Source organism: Xiphophorus couchianus, chromosome 4, assembly GCF_001444195.1.
Source record: "Xiphophorus couchianus chromosome 4, X_couchianus-1.0, whole genome shotgun sequence".
In the NCBI taxonomy this organism is placed as follows: domain Eukaryota; kingdom Metazoa; phylum Chordata; class Actinopteri; order Cyprinodontiformes; family Poeciliidae; genus Xiphophorus; species Xiphophorus couchianus.
In genome coordinates, this window is record NC_040231.1 from 18,604,201 (window position 1) to 18,620,487 (window position 16,287).

At 38.2% G+C, this 16,287-nt stretch overlaps 1 protein-coding gene across 1 annotated transcript in view; it reads left to right on the forward strand.

Annotated features, from left to right (window-relative positions):
• Positions 1–15,968, forward strand: part of lmo1 (LIM domain only 1) — a 29,630-nt gene extending 13,662 nt beyond the window's left edge. Inside the window, exons 2-4 of the mRNA XM_028014724.1 lie at positions 2,410–2,623; positions 13,949–14,074; positions 15,423–15,968. Of these exons, the coding sequence (XP_027870525.1) occupies positions 2,410–2,623; positions 13,949–14,074; positions 15,423–15,528 (446 nt within the window). The 3' untranslated portion in view covers positions 15,529–15,968. The remainder of the gene's footprint in view (positions 1–2,409; positions 2,624–13,948; positions 14,075–15,422) is intronic.
• The last annotated feature ends 319 nt before the right edge of the window (positions 15,969–16,287 follow it).

Sequence of the window (16,287 nt, forward strand, 5' to 3'; positions counted from 1 at the left end):
AACTGCAAACACAGAACCTGGGTCATATTAGACACAAACTGTAGTGTCACTTTAATGATGCTGAGCAGGGTTTTAAACATCTAACGGTGGCTGTGAGCGGCACTCGGTAACTCCAGGATAGGTTAAGCTTTGTCCTTTTCAAACTTGATGAAAAACACACACGATATGTTAAAGGAATGTGTGGTGGGGCGGTGGTCTCAGCCAATTAGGAGTTGTTCCTCGGGAGGTGCAGGAACGACCTTTTTATATAATTAGTTCTCTTATTTAAAGCAAAGATTTTGAGTAGAATAACTAATTAGGTGTCATGAAAGGCAAATTAAAGATTTTTGTGATCCTTGAGGGAATTGCAGCTACTCGTTTTTTTTCTTCTTGCTGAACACAAGCTCTGAATCAAACACACACACACACAAGCTCTCCCTCATTAAGACTGTTTTTAGTTCTGTAGAAGCCTGACAGGCGAGCGCTGTTGGCATACCTGCAGAGAGCTCCCCTAATAAGCCATGAAATACAGGTAGGAGAGTCCGCCCTTATCCAGTGTAGCTTGAATTTGAAGCTTTTTTAGCTTCATTTACGCTGAACATTGGTATTTATGGCAGGTTTTGTGATCCTAACGCAGCAGCTTTAAGGGGTCTGTTTTGGGGTGGCAGGTGGGGAGCTGAAGGGCAGGCTGAACACTAATTGATGGCTCCCATCACTAGCTCAGGACCAATTAGCCTCTCCTTTCTACTTCTGATAAAGAAATAGAACAGCTCAACACTGCTCTACTCCTTTCTAACATTTCAACCAGTGCCATAAATTTGACTAACAAGCTCTGCATTGTAATTCATTTCTTACGTGAAAAGGGAAGTACCTAATTAATTTGCTTTCCCTGTAAAATTGATGTAAGAACAGAGAATAGCTGCAAATCTAGATCCAATAATGCATTTTCTGAGTCAATTTAAGTGTATGTGTAAGTTTGAAGGAGTAAGAAAAGCTAGCCAGAAATGGGATTTTCCTATTCCTAACAGGGTTTTGTGAAAAGCAGTGTAAGGTCGTTTTGAAAGAGAGCAAACTCAATAAACGTAGCTGAGGAAAAACAGCAAGGAGAGAGGCAGTCCATTCGTATCTGACGAGGTTGTTTCTATCATTCAACAAAGCAAATAGCAGATCTATCTGCACAATACACGCCGTCACTGTTGCCATTTCTTTCCTGCCAAAGAGATGCAAATAAAAACTTTTATCTGGCCCTGCACAGACTAATAAGTCAGTAACATTTTATATAAACTTTGTATGACGTATAAACCAGGCCTCCGTACCCACTCAAACATACAAAATGTTAGCCTAACCCCCCGTCACGCAGGTGTCCTGCCCTTTTTTCCGTTTTTTTGGTAGAGAGAGACAAATGTGTTTTGAAAGTAGAGTTGCAAGTGGCGTCCACTGTGTGTTCTTTTAGACGGATCAATAGCTCAGTGTGTGAGAGAGTGTCTTAAGAGCTGTTGTCTTGTGCTTTCAGCTGTGGCAGACCTGTTAGTGCTACAGAGGGGAGCTACGCACCCCTGCCTCCGTACCAGCAGTGGCCTGAGGGGGGCTTTTAGTCCAAACACAAATGTCAGCCTCACATAGACTATTAGTGTTTAGTGCAGTTATTAAATGGACTTTATTTGTCCTTTAGGAGGCTAAAAGGCGCACTTAAAGGGGACCTGCGTGACAGCAGGGCAATTTGCGAGTTTGGTAACTTAGGCTCGCTCATTGCGGACACATGAGTACAGATAAGTGTAAAAGGAGGAAAGGCTGTTATGCTCAGAGCACAGAGAGGAGAGAGCATTGTGTGTTTGGGGTTTGTGTGTGTGTGTCCCTCTATGAAACACAGAGTGAGTGTATGCTAAAAGGCACTTAGGCCATAACATATCTCACTGGGGTCTGGTAGCAGCGTTTTTGTGGTCAGAGGCTTTTTAAAAGGTTAATGTTAATCTATACCAAACAAAGCCCATGAGGAGCTTTTACAGCCGTGGACAGTTGAGTGAAATGGGTTTTGATGAAATGGTAGGTAAGTAACATACTGCACATCTTGTTGTAAATACCACAGTAAGCTAAACAGGCATTGTGTATTTTATTCACAGAAATCCGTCCCCCTTCCTCTATGGCCCACAGCCAGTGATCGTGTAACTTTTGTATTACAGCGTGTTCTTAGCCGAACAAGTGAGTCAAGGCGTTGTAGTCCAATGTGACCTGGGTGCCTATCTACATGGAAGAGTGTTTTCTTTAATGCATATGAAGCAGGTAGGCAGTGTGCCGTGGCCATGTGCGAACACCAGGCTTAGACGCCTCGGGAAGCAGCTGGCTTATCAAAAAAAAGAAGAGAACACGAAAAGTCACTCGTGTTCCCGGGCCGTAAATCACGCGTGGCTGTTTGTCTCCTTATCACTACAGGTGTGCCGATGCTCTCTGTCCAGCCCAAAGGGAAGCAGAAGGGGTGTGCTGGCTGCAATCGCAAGATTAAAGACCGCTACCTGCTCAAGGCCTTGGACAAATACTGGCACGAAGACTGTCTCAAATGTGCCTGCTGCGACTGCCGCCTGGGGGAGGTGGGCTCCACCCTGTACACGAAAGCCAACCTCATCCTCTGTCGCAGGGACTACTTGAGGCAAGAAAGACACACAATCACTTTTCTCCACTCACAAAAATACAAAAGGCTGTGTCATTACAAGACTCTGTGACATTTTTGAATCTTTTAAAGCTTCAGAACTATGGTCTCCATTTAGGAAAAAGTGATATTGGTAATCTTATTAATTTAGTTCTGTTGCAGGTCAGCCCCAAATTGTTCATACACCTGGAAGATTTGTATTTGAAGTGATTTATCAATTTAACCTTCAAGATGTATTACTTGAAGTTAAATTAAAGTTTTGGAGTGGGCCAGCGAGAGTCCTGACTTGAATTTGATAAAGAATAAATTAAAAAATAGGTGTGATGGCAAAAAGACCGTCCAAACCCAAGCCCTTAAAGCTCACCAACAAATATAAAGTACCAGTAGAAATATGCGAAAAGCTGGTCGGCCTTTATAAGAAGGGTTTGACTGCTATAATACCAATAAAGATTTTCCTATCTATTGTTGAGAAAGGCATATTTTTTGACTTGCACTTTGCTAATATGCAAATGATAGCAAATCTTTTTTTCTACACTAATATTACTTTATTGTTCTTTCCTATAGATAACAGTTTCACTTTCTATAAAAGAAGCTCTTGGTTGAATATTTTTTTTTAAGTCCAAATCTGCTAGTAGCATTAATAATTATAGCCTTAACTGTGTTATCTGTGTTAACAGGCCATCATATCATTGATTGTGTTTCATGACCTATTTTTTACATATCTGTTAGTAATGAATATATATTTTAGAGAATCAATAGGATTTCTATGGGTTTATCCAACTCAGGAAACCCATTACCCTAACATATTGGGACCAGAAATTAGACAAAAAAAGTCATGAATATTATTAAAAACCCTTAAATCTCTATTTATATATATATGTCAATTACGTTGACATATTCTACAACTGTAATGAAATTATTCTAAATAAAATAATGGTCAAATAAACATGGCAATGGAAAATAAATCACATATTTTTCATTTCTGTCTGCCACCACTGACAGCTGCACTGTAAAAGCATCTCTTGGTTGGTGGGTATTGTTTTCATGTCTGACGTTTACGTGAACATGAAGCGAGAACTTTCTGTCATGAAAGCTCTCTGTGTTGTAGAGAGGCTGAAGGCTGTGAGAATCCTCCAGGCAGGCTTGTTGCTTCACGTCCCGCCCCCCCAAACACACATACACACTTCTGATGCCCCTGCCATCTGCTTGTTAAATTAAACATGACCATTTCCTGGGCGTTAGGTCACATTCCCCACCATTTATCTGAGAGGGAATCCCCCTGGGACCGACTTAGGGATGCCGGTGCCCTGTGCCCCCCTTTTCTCTCTCGTCCAAACATCCCTGGCCAGCATTGTCTTCCCCCTCTCTGTATTTTCCTTCTGTCTATTTGTGTCTCAGCTATCTGGTTGTTATCTTTGACTTGCTGCTGTTTCCTGGTTGGCTTTGGATCTACAACTAATTTGAGAGCCTGGATTATTAAAAAGCTCAATGATTTCACATTCAAACCTAAATTCAGCCTGAGGCCTTGTCCATTTTAATGTTGTTTACGTGTTTGTATTTGTGGTTCTTATCCCCATAAAACAATTTTGAAAGCCATTTTTTGGGATATGGTTGTAGACAGCAGAAAGTGTTTAAATCCCAGCAGCCTATTTCAAGCAAGGCAACAATTCCTTTGTATGCATGATACTCTAGGTGCCATTAAGTTGTTTTTACAGGTTATTTAAGTTCTGTAAAAGCCTGTAGCAGGACTTGCACTAGGACCTTTGTCTCTGAACTTTACATGCTTTGGTGATTCTGAAGAAAATAGCAAATAACATGGGTGCAACTATTGAGCTATTCACAAGAGGAAATGTGAATGTACAGTTAGGACTATTTTTTAAATTTGAGATGAACAGAAATTACAAAACAACACTATAGTGGCAATGAGAATCTGTGCAGAGAATGGTTAGCTAGTGTACATGGGTAACCAAAATACCATTATAAAGGTGGTGCTTGGCCAGCACACTCTGCAGTGTTTAAAACCAACTTCATCAAACAACTAAACAAAAAATGAAGAACTGCTTCCTTACTTCCTCCAAAGGAAAAAAAAGTCTCAAAGGCAAAGTGTTGAGCTTAAAGTCCTCATTTAGGGCTCACAAAATAATCTAAAAACAAGACCCAGAAGCTTTACTTTGACCTGAAATATTACAACATTTTCATAGTTTTCTGATATTGTACTTAGAGGTTTTATTGTAGCTGTTACTCATTGCTGTGACAAAGTAACGAGAAAACAAACCACAATCATTTTGGCAATCACTTGTGAAGCTTGGAATAACTTTCTTTTGTATCATCTGTGGTTTTTGATGTTTTAGGGCAGCATTTTTCAAAACTTTGGTCACATATGAATTTTGCTAACAAAAAAACATTCTTACACTCTCTAGGCTTTATCAGTCATATTCCCATAAAACTGTGGTCAGCTCAATAAAATCTTAACGCATAATGAGAGAAAAACAAGGAATTCACAAAAAACTAAACATTTTACAAAGAAATATACTGCCAGCCAATGATAGTCATTTGATGTTTTAATTAAAATTCCAAGAAGTCTCAAGTTTACAGTGATAACTTAAGGTGGTCATTTTAACATTCTGTTTTAATGTACATACACAATTTCAGGCTAGTGATTTATGTTTTTTGCCCAGTTGTATCCTGGCAGGTATTGTTTCCAGGGCAAAATCACTACAGTTTTGGATTTCAAAATACAGCAAAACCTGACTACTTTTTGAATTAGGAATTGAACTTGCATATCATTAATGAAGAAATCAACCCTGCTAAAAAAATATGGGATAATATCCAGTGAAATTCTGACTCCAGGAAATCTTAAGAGCTTAGTCTGGTAGTTTGAATGGCTTTAGTACACATGTATCCACAGTGTCAAGCCAGTTAGCTAGTTTGTTCGCCTGTTGCCTCTTTTTTATATTCACACAGTGGTCGCTCTAAGAAATCTTGCATACCTTTCAGGTTTTCCCAAGAAAAATTCAATTCATAGATGCTTGTCAGAAAAAAATGCTCATACTTTTATATTGTCTTCTGATTTCAGGAGTGTGTTCACTAGACAAAAAATAAAAACTTTGCAGTGAATATGACAAATAGAACTAAAAACAGTATGAATGTGAGGTAACAGCCAACCTCATTTGAAGGTCTTATATCTGGTGTAGTTTATTAAATAAATGCCTTGTTCGCTATTAAAGAAAGACAGTAAGATTTTTCCCCATCTCACCCATGGTTTTCAGTGACATTTTACTTTCATCTTAGCTCTTTTTCTGACCTGGAAGGAGCTTGTGGCCCACTTGAGAGGCGCTCAGGGACGTTACGTTGAGATAGGCCATTACCATCCATCAGTCCCCACCCACAGTTAATGCTTTTAAGATGCAGTGAGAGGTCCACTAAGACCTGATGTTGCCCCCAGAAGGGGCAGATGGCGCAGATGAGGTTGTAATAAATGGGGAAATGACCAAGAGTAGGCAAAAATGATGAAGCTCTTAGTTTCACTTAGTAAAATACATCAGCTGAAAGGACAGCAACCCCAACCCCGAAGCTGTAAGTGCCTAACTGGCATAGTGAAGGGAAAAGGAAAAGCTTTCTCGCACATTAGACCGGTAAGATGTAGAGGTCAGGCAGGGGATGAAAAAAAAGGAGAGTGACATGTGAAATGAAAAGTTAGAAACACTAAAATAAGAATAACATTGAAAGAGGGGAGAGAAAGAGAACTTCCTGTGTGCCTCTGCTGCCCCAGATTGTCTAATGAAATCCATCCAACTTGCCTGCTCTTCAGCCTGCGACAAATGCAGAACACTTAATGGCCGAGATGCTTCAGATGAATTCCATTATGAAGCAAATTAAAAACCTTACCTTGCGTAGAGAGAAGAGGCAGTTGGAGAGACCAGGGCATTTTGAAAGTAGGTGATGCGGAGTCCAGTTGGTGCCAGTTTCCTTTTCATTCCCTCTTTTCTGAGTAGAAGACCAAGTCTACCCTCACCTGCAGTAATGAAGTTAAATCTGTGCTCTGAATTAGTCTCCCGCACTTCATTAAATACAAGCAGTGGATCAAACACACTGGTTATTTCTAAGGGGTTGGATCCCTGCCATGCTCACATTAATTTTTATAGGAGCTCCATCTGTGATTGTCCTTCAGTGGCATTAGCAACTTAAATTCAGTCACTCTCTCCTGAGTCTTTCTTTTCAACATGCACAAAAGAAATGCCTGCACATCTCTCTGCTGATGCTTGCAGCAACTACAAAGTTCAGTTCCAACCTACACATTCTTCACTCTGTCGTTTCTACAAGTATTTTTATCCAGCTGGGCAAATTTCTTGTTCAGACACTAGAATAAGAAATTAATTAGGTCTTTGTCTTAGAGCAATGTAGTTATTGTGTGATCATCAGGGTTTGAGGACTGATATAATTTAGTCTTTCATTTCACCTACTACAAATGACATAATAGTCATCAACTTATCAAAGTGGGTTATAATTAACTGTAAGAGGAAAATGTGCTCGAGATAATGAACATCATAAGTTAACTGCACATAGATGGAGCAGCAGGAGAAAGATAATAACAGTATATGGGTGTGGCTGTTGTACAAACCTTCTTACTACTTTAGGAAGTAAAACAGTAGCTCTTATTCTTTGGAGGTGATGCAGAACAAAAGACAAAGGTTTACACTTTAGAAATGATACAACTGTTGGGGAAGGTCAGAGCATGCGATGCATGCATTAACAGCTCTCCCTCTTATAAAATCTGACAAGCCCTGCACAGTCTGGGAAGTCTCAAAGACCTCAGAGAACGCATAGAAAACTTCAAGAGCCACAGCCCAAACTGAAGGAAGCAATGTGGAGAGGCAGCGGATACACTGCAGGAGCTTTAAGGGTTTGAAGTTAGCAAAGCAGCAAGTTGAAAGAAACAAAGAAGGCACACTTTTCTCTGAAGACCTGTTGTAATAACTCAATACACGGCAAAGGAGAGTTGCTTTATGGTGCTGCCATCCAACTAACATCACAGCATTTTACAGCAGTGCAGGGTTACATATTTAGTTACTTGACAATACCTCTTCTAATGACTATAGTGGATTCTTATGTGTTACAGAAAATAAATAAATAGGGACCAAACACATCCTGTTATGAGGCTGCACAATATATCACAAATATATAATCATTGCAATATACGTGTGTGTGTGTTATTCATATCTATTCATATGAAGGTAATTAATTTTGGCTAAAATATTCCTAGAATTATAAACTTGCATTTTTCATGCTAATGTGATGCTCAGTCATTTGGACACAGCCTCACGGCAACAGATGCTCACGCCAAACAAAAACGACATTGCCCAAACTTCTAAAGGTCACAGAGATATAAAAGCACAGATGAGAAAGGGAGGAAAGAAGAAAACAGGCATATGTCACAACTGATGTAGTCGTAGCAATAATTACCAGTGTTGGTGCTGTCACAAGATTTTCTAATATCGTGCAGCCCTAATATATACCTTCTTAGATTTAATGTTTCAAAATCCTCAAAAAGATTTAGCCAAAAGAAATTATAGTTAAAGTTTAATTAAAACACTTGCAAATCAAACAGTATGAATAAAGTTTAATATAATCATTCAGGGTAAAGACATTTAAACAAAAATAAAGAATGTGCTACATGGATATTGGTACTAATTTTACAGCCACAGACAGTATCTCAAGTAGAAACGTTAAGAATGGTTAACACTGTGTTCCATTTACTTAAAGTTGCATCACAACTAACATTACGTTCCAGTTCTTTGTTGGAAAACCAGTAAGATTTGCCAGGAATGACCAGGCCAGCTGCTGTTAGTAATATGAGGTAATGGCAATGTTTCCATGCATTTTATACAAACAAACACGGCATTAAAAGTTGTATAGTTCTTGACTGAATTTGTGCAGTTACTTTAATTACATACAAACCATAAAAAGGGCAAGTAAGTAGGTGGTTACCATAGCTTTTGTAACTTTTTAGTCAAACATTAGCCAATATAATTCAAGGTTCTATGGCATTTGAAATATTAAATAAATATAACATACATGTTAAATAAATATAATAGAATATTAAAGGAAAGATTATTCAATGCATGGTAAGAATACTATATTTACATGCAATGACATATCACAGGTACACACTCTGATAGATAAGATCACATATTTTCCAGGGCAAAATACCAACAGTGTGGCATATAAAAATATAGCAAAAACCTTTAATAATAAGATTGCGTTCTTTACTAAGTTGCCTTGATTGTATTCATTATAGTTTAATTTAACTATAAATGATGCATACATGTGTTTTAATTAACTGAATAAACATTTTTGAAAAGAAGGAACTTTTAAAAAAAAAAGGGTGGAGGGGCATATATTTATATATTAACAAAAGAAATCCAAGCAGAAGCCAGTGAAAAACATGTATTTTAGCACTCAAAAACACTCAAAATACTCAGATTTACCAGAAATTGGCAAAAAATAAAATAAACTAAAAATGGCGGTGAAATCAAACTACTTCATAGGTACAGATGATTTTGACTTTGAAATGTCAACTTCTGAGTACAAATCTGATGCAGCACAGCATGTTTATGTTATGCTTTACCTTATGGAGAAGGGTCATCTATGTCATTAAATTAAACTTAACTTGTCACTTTCAATAAAAATGTTTGTAGTCATATTTTCTTATTACAACGAATACATTGAAAATAAACTACTGTCCTTTTTGACATTCTTTTCAGAATGTTTCAGCTTGCGGGGAACTGCAGAAAAAAGTCTATCTAAAAATTTTTTAATTGAAATTAACTACTGAAAGAATTTATTCAAAATATTAATGAAAATAACTAACATATATATCATTAAAGAGCGATCATTAATTAGAAAACAAACATGAAGTAGGTTTTTACACGTAGCTATGAAGAATATTTTCAAGGATTTCATAAATCACACTTGCTGAAAAAACTGATAATTTTTCTTCTTTCATTTAGAGGAAAGTTATTCATTTAATCCAAATGACCAAAGAAATTACAGAACATGAGCCACTGCACTCTGACAATACAAGGCATATTTCAGGACAATATGTGAAAATTCTTCACAAAGTAGGCTATTCAGGCCTCAAAATTAATTTCTCAAATGAAATGAATTGTTTTTCAAAAGCAATTTACTGTCTAAATTCTGTGAAAGGTGCTCTTTTTATGTAACATACTGGGGTTTTAAAAGGATTTATGGACATGCCGTATTTATTTAATCTAAATCTAGACAAATCACCCAAGTTCTTTAACATTTTATTTTTTCTATTAACTTTTGTGAAGGCATGCATTGTGTGTGTGTTCCATTTAGAAATGTATTAAATGGAACATTTAATACATTTGATTAAATAGATCAAAGCAGTAGGCAAAAGTCAAATAAATGTAGAAAAACCATATATATAAATTTTCTGGTTTGTAGTGGTACTTGTCAAGGACTATGATACATCAGGCAGCAAATTAGCTGTCAATGTGAAAAACTGGTGCATTGGAAGCAGAAATAAAACAATCTAGAGAAGGAATCTGAGCTGGGCCATTTTCTGAATTGTAATTGCAAAAGAAGAATTTTGCAGAGTTGTTCTCAGAGTTTAAGATAAAATACAAATATACCTAATCAGTCCACAGATATAGCACAGTGACTCTAAAAGGGCTGGATGAAGCTTCTGTTTTGTTTCTTCCTTTTTTTATATTTGCGTGGTAAGATGTAGTGTTTTCTTAGCTTTAAATCAATATCATTTGTTGTGTCACAGTCATGGCAGACCAAATGCAGCGCCCCCTCAGCTGTTACTCATGAGATTACTGCATTGGTTGTGTTTTCTGGCTGTTTATTGTTCTTACCAAAGGAGCAGCAGTAGAGGAGCTTGTTCTGTTTGAACAGTTTCCTCAGGCTGTAATCTTCTGTTAGCACAGAGAGCTCAATTGGCACATACATTGATGCCACATGATAACCCATACACCTACAGTGTTAACTAAAGAGCTGCTTAAGTTCTTGTGTTTTGAACCATCTGAGTCAAATTTTTCACTTGCAACTTGAAATCAAACATCAGGCAAACTAATTTGCATAAAACAATGGATGTTTTTTTCTCCATTCAAAGTTCTGGATTACCGTCAAGGATCTAAACTTCAAATATTTTCTATTAAAAATGTGTTGGAATCAAAATAACTGTGGACATACAAAGATGTAGATGTCTGCACAGTTTTGCAGTTCATGTGTTTATGCTCCTGTACTGAGCTCCAAAACTCTGTTGAATAAAGCCAAAAAAAAAAAAAAAACACTGTACTGAATGATTGTAGCAGCTGCAAGGTGACAATTACCCCAAATCTGTGGCATAGTGCTATGTATGGAGGTATAACTTCAGCAAGCAGGACTTTCCCATCAGGGGTTTTCACAAGTCATATGTATCAAGTGAACACCATGTCTGCAACCCAGCAGGTTGTGATAGAGACAGGTCACAATAATCTGTCTGGGTATAATAGGTGTCTGCATAGCAGTCTGTGTAACTGACCCAAACTCTCCAGGTTCTTCTAGAGCCCTTTTCCCCCCCCGAGGGAAATAAAAATACATCACCACTGGTCGTCCAGCTCAGTACAGTCAAGCCATCAGACTGGAGGTAAATCGGACATACAACTAGATACAACTAGCAGCTGCATCATTCAATAAAGATGCAATTAAACTGTATAATGAAATAATTTAACGGCGGTGCTTCGAATTATTGATGGATCTTAGATTTTTGGGGAATTTATTCATGTTTTAAGAAATTGCAGTGATGTGCAATACCCATTATAGATTTGCTCATTCCCTTGATCTTAGATGTTCCAACACAAAAAACTTCACCGACTTTACAAATTGAGCTTTTTACAATTTATTACGTTGCAATTTGTTAGATATTTTAACCGTCATTCTTACATTGAAGATCACCGAGTTATTTTTTTCTCCGTACATTAAAGTTTATAGATCAAGTCTTTTGTCCAGTTTTGTACTTCAAAAACACAGCGGCACCAACAAACTGCTGTCCACTTCTTATTATAACTGCCCCAGCAACCTCAAACTGTGCAATTGTTTGCTGACTCGTGAGACTCGGCTTGTTCACATTGCTGGAACACTTTCAATAAACAAAGTAATTGTGAGTTTTATCTCTGTCGAGTGGAAAGTTTACATCAAACAGAGAAAACAATTGTGCTTTTGTGTGACTGTGTGTGGTGAGTACACTTTATTAAAAGTCATCCGCTTTGTCCTGTTTTTCTTTAACCTCTACATGTTTTAGGCAAATGACAATGAACAAAATCATTTCTCCTTGCTACATGTTAAATGATTGAGAATTTTTTTTCCAATACATTTTATTACTTTTTTTCCCCCCCAAGTCAGAAGTTTACATGCCTCTGTCTTAAATATTTTTGAAAAGTCCAGAGATGATTTCATAGAGTTGTTGCAGGAGGAACTGGTGCTCTGTGCAAAAACACATGGCACCACACAATGCTAAAAGAGTGAAACAACAACGTAAGATCTGAGTCAAGCTACAGATTGGGACCTCATGAGTCATCCACATACATAGTAAGCCTAATCTGAAAAGCTAGTTACAAAATGCTTGGAGGACAAAGTTAATATTTTAGAGTGCCCAACACAAAGTCCTTATCAAAGTGCTATTGAATTTTTTTTTTTTGGCACAGCCTCAAAAGAATATGTGTGAGCAAGACTTCCAACAAATCTGACTCTCGTAGTTCTGTCAGGAGGAATGGGCTAACATTCCAGCAAACTGTGGTGGGATGATTGTGGAAAAACACCAACATGTACTACCCAAGTCATACAGTTTAAAGGTAATTCTGTCAAAGATCGAGAAAATTGATGTAGGCTTCTGACTTTCAGGAAGGTAAAATAATAAAATAATCTGTCATTATTCTGGCAATAAGAAATTGGAAATAAGTTTAGCAAACTTTCCTGATGAAATACAGGAAAAGGTTTAACATCAGTGAGGAAAATAAATGTTGCTGCCTTTTTTATACAGGTTATATCAAAATCTGGTTTCGGCTGTGAATGTTTTGATACATTCATCTTGTAAATTGTTGGAACATCATCATAAGTCAACTTTTGTAACACTGAAATTTTGGGAAGAATGTTGGGTTTTTGGATCAATACTGAATGCTGAGAATTTCCTCAGACGCCTGACTAAGCAGAAGTCTTTGTGTCTCACAGAAGAAAAACACATTCTTTGTGTTTCAGAGCAGCCTGTGGGTGGCAGATGCCTACTGTATGAGAACACTGAAGAGTTGGGGGGGGGTTTCACTGAAGGAATAACCAAATGTAACAATGTCTCAGTTTAACACCCTGTGAATCCCTCTCATGGAACATAACAACCTTTCTCCCTCTGTTTCGGTCTCTGTTGCTCCTCTGGGGCAGTGGCCCCTAATTAGAAGCAGAGCTGCTGGATATACATTTTCCCTAACAAGGTGAAAGAAACTGAATGGGACAAGCATAAACTAGGCCGAATATCAACATACTGACTCATCTGTCTGAGCCCTAGAAGTTTGAGGAGGAGTGTTTAACATACTGCTGGAACAACGATCTGCAGTTGTTCTTAAGCTCTCTTGCAAAGCTGTGAAGCGGACCTTCTCCTGCTGCAGAATATATAAATCTATCTGGGCTCCAAAATCTCCAAATTAAACATAAAGGCAGGCGCATGGAAAATGAAAATGTAAATCTGTCTGGGAATAGCATTTGAGTTTTTACTCCTCCTTTCTTTGATGAAAGAAGAATGTCTTCTGTTCATGTTTATGACCTTTATCATTTGGCTCCAATCTAATAAGCCTAAATAGACTTATGTGAGATTTCATTTTGTTATTTTCACTTTTAAAAATTCAGGTAACTCTTCACGGCTAACAGCAAAGGAAATATGGAGACTAGGAGAATGGGTTGAGCAACAGAAAACCTCTGGAAATGAATGACCACATTCTGCAGTTTGCCTTTGCGCTGAAGCCTACATTAGGTTAGAAACTGAAAAGTTAGATTATTTGAAATGGATTTTCAACAATTTCAGCTTTTCTCTAAAGATAACTAAAACATTTGATCTAGTCAGATACACACATCCTTTTGTTGTAATTGTAACAAAACTACTGATAGGATGCCAAGAAACAGGCATTTTGTGCATTCTCTATGCTACATCATATCATATTTTCTCTTTTTCTTTGCAGTTATGCTGCACATTGGTTTGCATTTCACGGCATGAAGTTTAAAAGGAAAGTATGTTAATCTCTCTGTCTTTTCTCTCTGTCTGTCTTTCAGGCTCTTTGGTACAACAGGGAACTGTGCAGCCTGCAGTAAACTGATCCCAGCCTTTGAAATGGTGATGAGAGCCAGAGATAATGTTTACCATTTGGACTGTTTTGCCTGTCAGCTTTGTAACCAGAGGTAAGAACGGGAATCATACCTGCAACGACAATGCATTTTAAACAAACCATGAATGGAGTAGGAAAAAGGCTCATATCTTATATTTTAGGAGGTGTTGTGCAGAAAGCAAAGGTTTTCTGGTACATGTTTTTTGTTTGTTCAATTGCGTTACATCAAGTAGCTTGTAAATCTAGAAAACAGATACATTTTGGTTGTCTCATTATGTTGTGCATTTCTAATACCCTGCTAATTATTTTCACTATAACATGCTGCCAGCAGTCTGTCCCCATTTGTGGCTCGATATGTAAATCTTTAAAGCCAGCGGGATGTAAAATTAGCTCTTGTTCTTATGGGTAAAGTTCAGACGCGACAACAAGGGACACATACTGCTGCATATAAGGAGAACATCTCGAGTGCAGGTGTAACACGGTATTTCGAGGTGGACAGCGACCAATATGAAAAATTGGAATGAGCACAAAGCCTATGGTATGATGTACATGGAATATGACATACCCTAATATTGCCTTTCCCCATTAATATATTGTCAGTAATGGCAGCAGTATGAGAGTGGAGCATCCTTTGCATGCTTGTCGCGAGTGCCGCGACCCTGTTCCTCCACACAGCACAAGCCCATTAACCTTCTGCAGGCCAGATTCAGTTACCATAGTGAACACCTGCTGTAAGGGAATTATGACTCCAGTCTCTCTTCTCAGCTGGCAGATATATGAAGCCAGGGCTCATCTGGCACAGCATTGCCATGGCTGTGACTGTTACCAGCTTTATTTACCGTGTTACCAGCCTGGCATATTACTGAGGCCAAGCTATTTTCAGCTATGTTCTTATCTCCGCTCCCTTTCAGTCACATTATGGAGCTGTTTCCAAAGTGTCACGCAAACAAACAGCAGCGCAGAGAGGGAACATCAGTGGGACAGGCTGCTGTGTGTTATTTTCCCTCTTCAATTGACTCTGACTTTTGAGGAAAAATGATTTTGAACACTGCAGCCAAACTGTCTCTGAAAAAGCTCACCCCGTGGCAGGGTTTCCTCGCAGACTCCCGCGGCAACGTTACCGTTCGACCAAAAGAGAGTTGACCTGCTTTTCATCAGGTGGCAGTTCTCCTGTCTGTTTGCTTTCAAACTGGATTGGTCTATAATCTCATTTTATTTGAAGGCCCACATTTATGATGATCATCAAACTGGCCCCTTACAGGTCCTGGTGTGCTTGATGAAAAACCTCTTCATCTGAATGCATCTAATCAAACAAAAATCATCATTACCAATGAAACTCAAATGCTACCTTTCAAGCCACACTTATCTCATGACGCCAGCAGCAGTTGTATTCATTACCTCCTGTTTCTGTCTTCCAACAGGTTTTGCGTGGGGGACAAGTTTTTCCTAAAAAACAACATGATTTTGTGTCAAATGGACTATGAGGAGGGCCAGCTGAACGGCAGCTTTGAGACGCAGGTTCAATAGTTCATGGCAGCAACAATCAGCTCCACACTTTACACACAAGATGGATGTTCTGCTGCACTTGGAAAAAGACAAGCGTCTGTCTGCTTGCCTGCAATACTTTTTAAATCCTCTTTATCAGCTCCTCCCCTTCCCCCACCGCAAGGACTTCGTTGTAAATGTTCAACTTTTTGCCCTTTCCACACCACACCACACCAAGCCCCCACCCCCAACCCCAACACTGAGCAGTTACAAATGTTGATGTACAGTTGTGCCTGCTAAGCTGAGCACTGTATTGCTTGTATGTTTTGTGAAATTTGCTTAAGGTTTTCTGTTTTCTTTTAGAAATGGTTCACTGGAGGGTATGTACAGTCTGTTTTCTCTGTATATATAAACTGGAACATTTATTTTATGAAATGTAATGCAATTTTATTACTAGTATGAATTAAAGATTCCTAAATGTTCATAGTGAGTTTTTTTTCCTCCTACTGAAACCAAAGTTGTTGAGGGAAGTTGCCCGTGTATTGATATAATCAAATATCAAAGAATGACAATGTTATAAAAGCCTTGCAAGAGATAGATATATTTGGACATCTCTCACGATGCATTAAAGGTTTTATTACATTTTGCAAACTTCTGATGGAATTGGAAATGTTGTTTAAAATGAAGTAAGTACAATTTTATTTGGAATAAAAGAATGATTCTCCAAACTGTGTTGTTGTGAGCATGCAGGTGTCGGGAAGTGAGATAAGCTGAGCAGCTTCTCTGTGATTCATGCTTCAC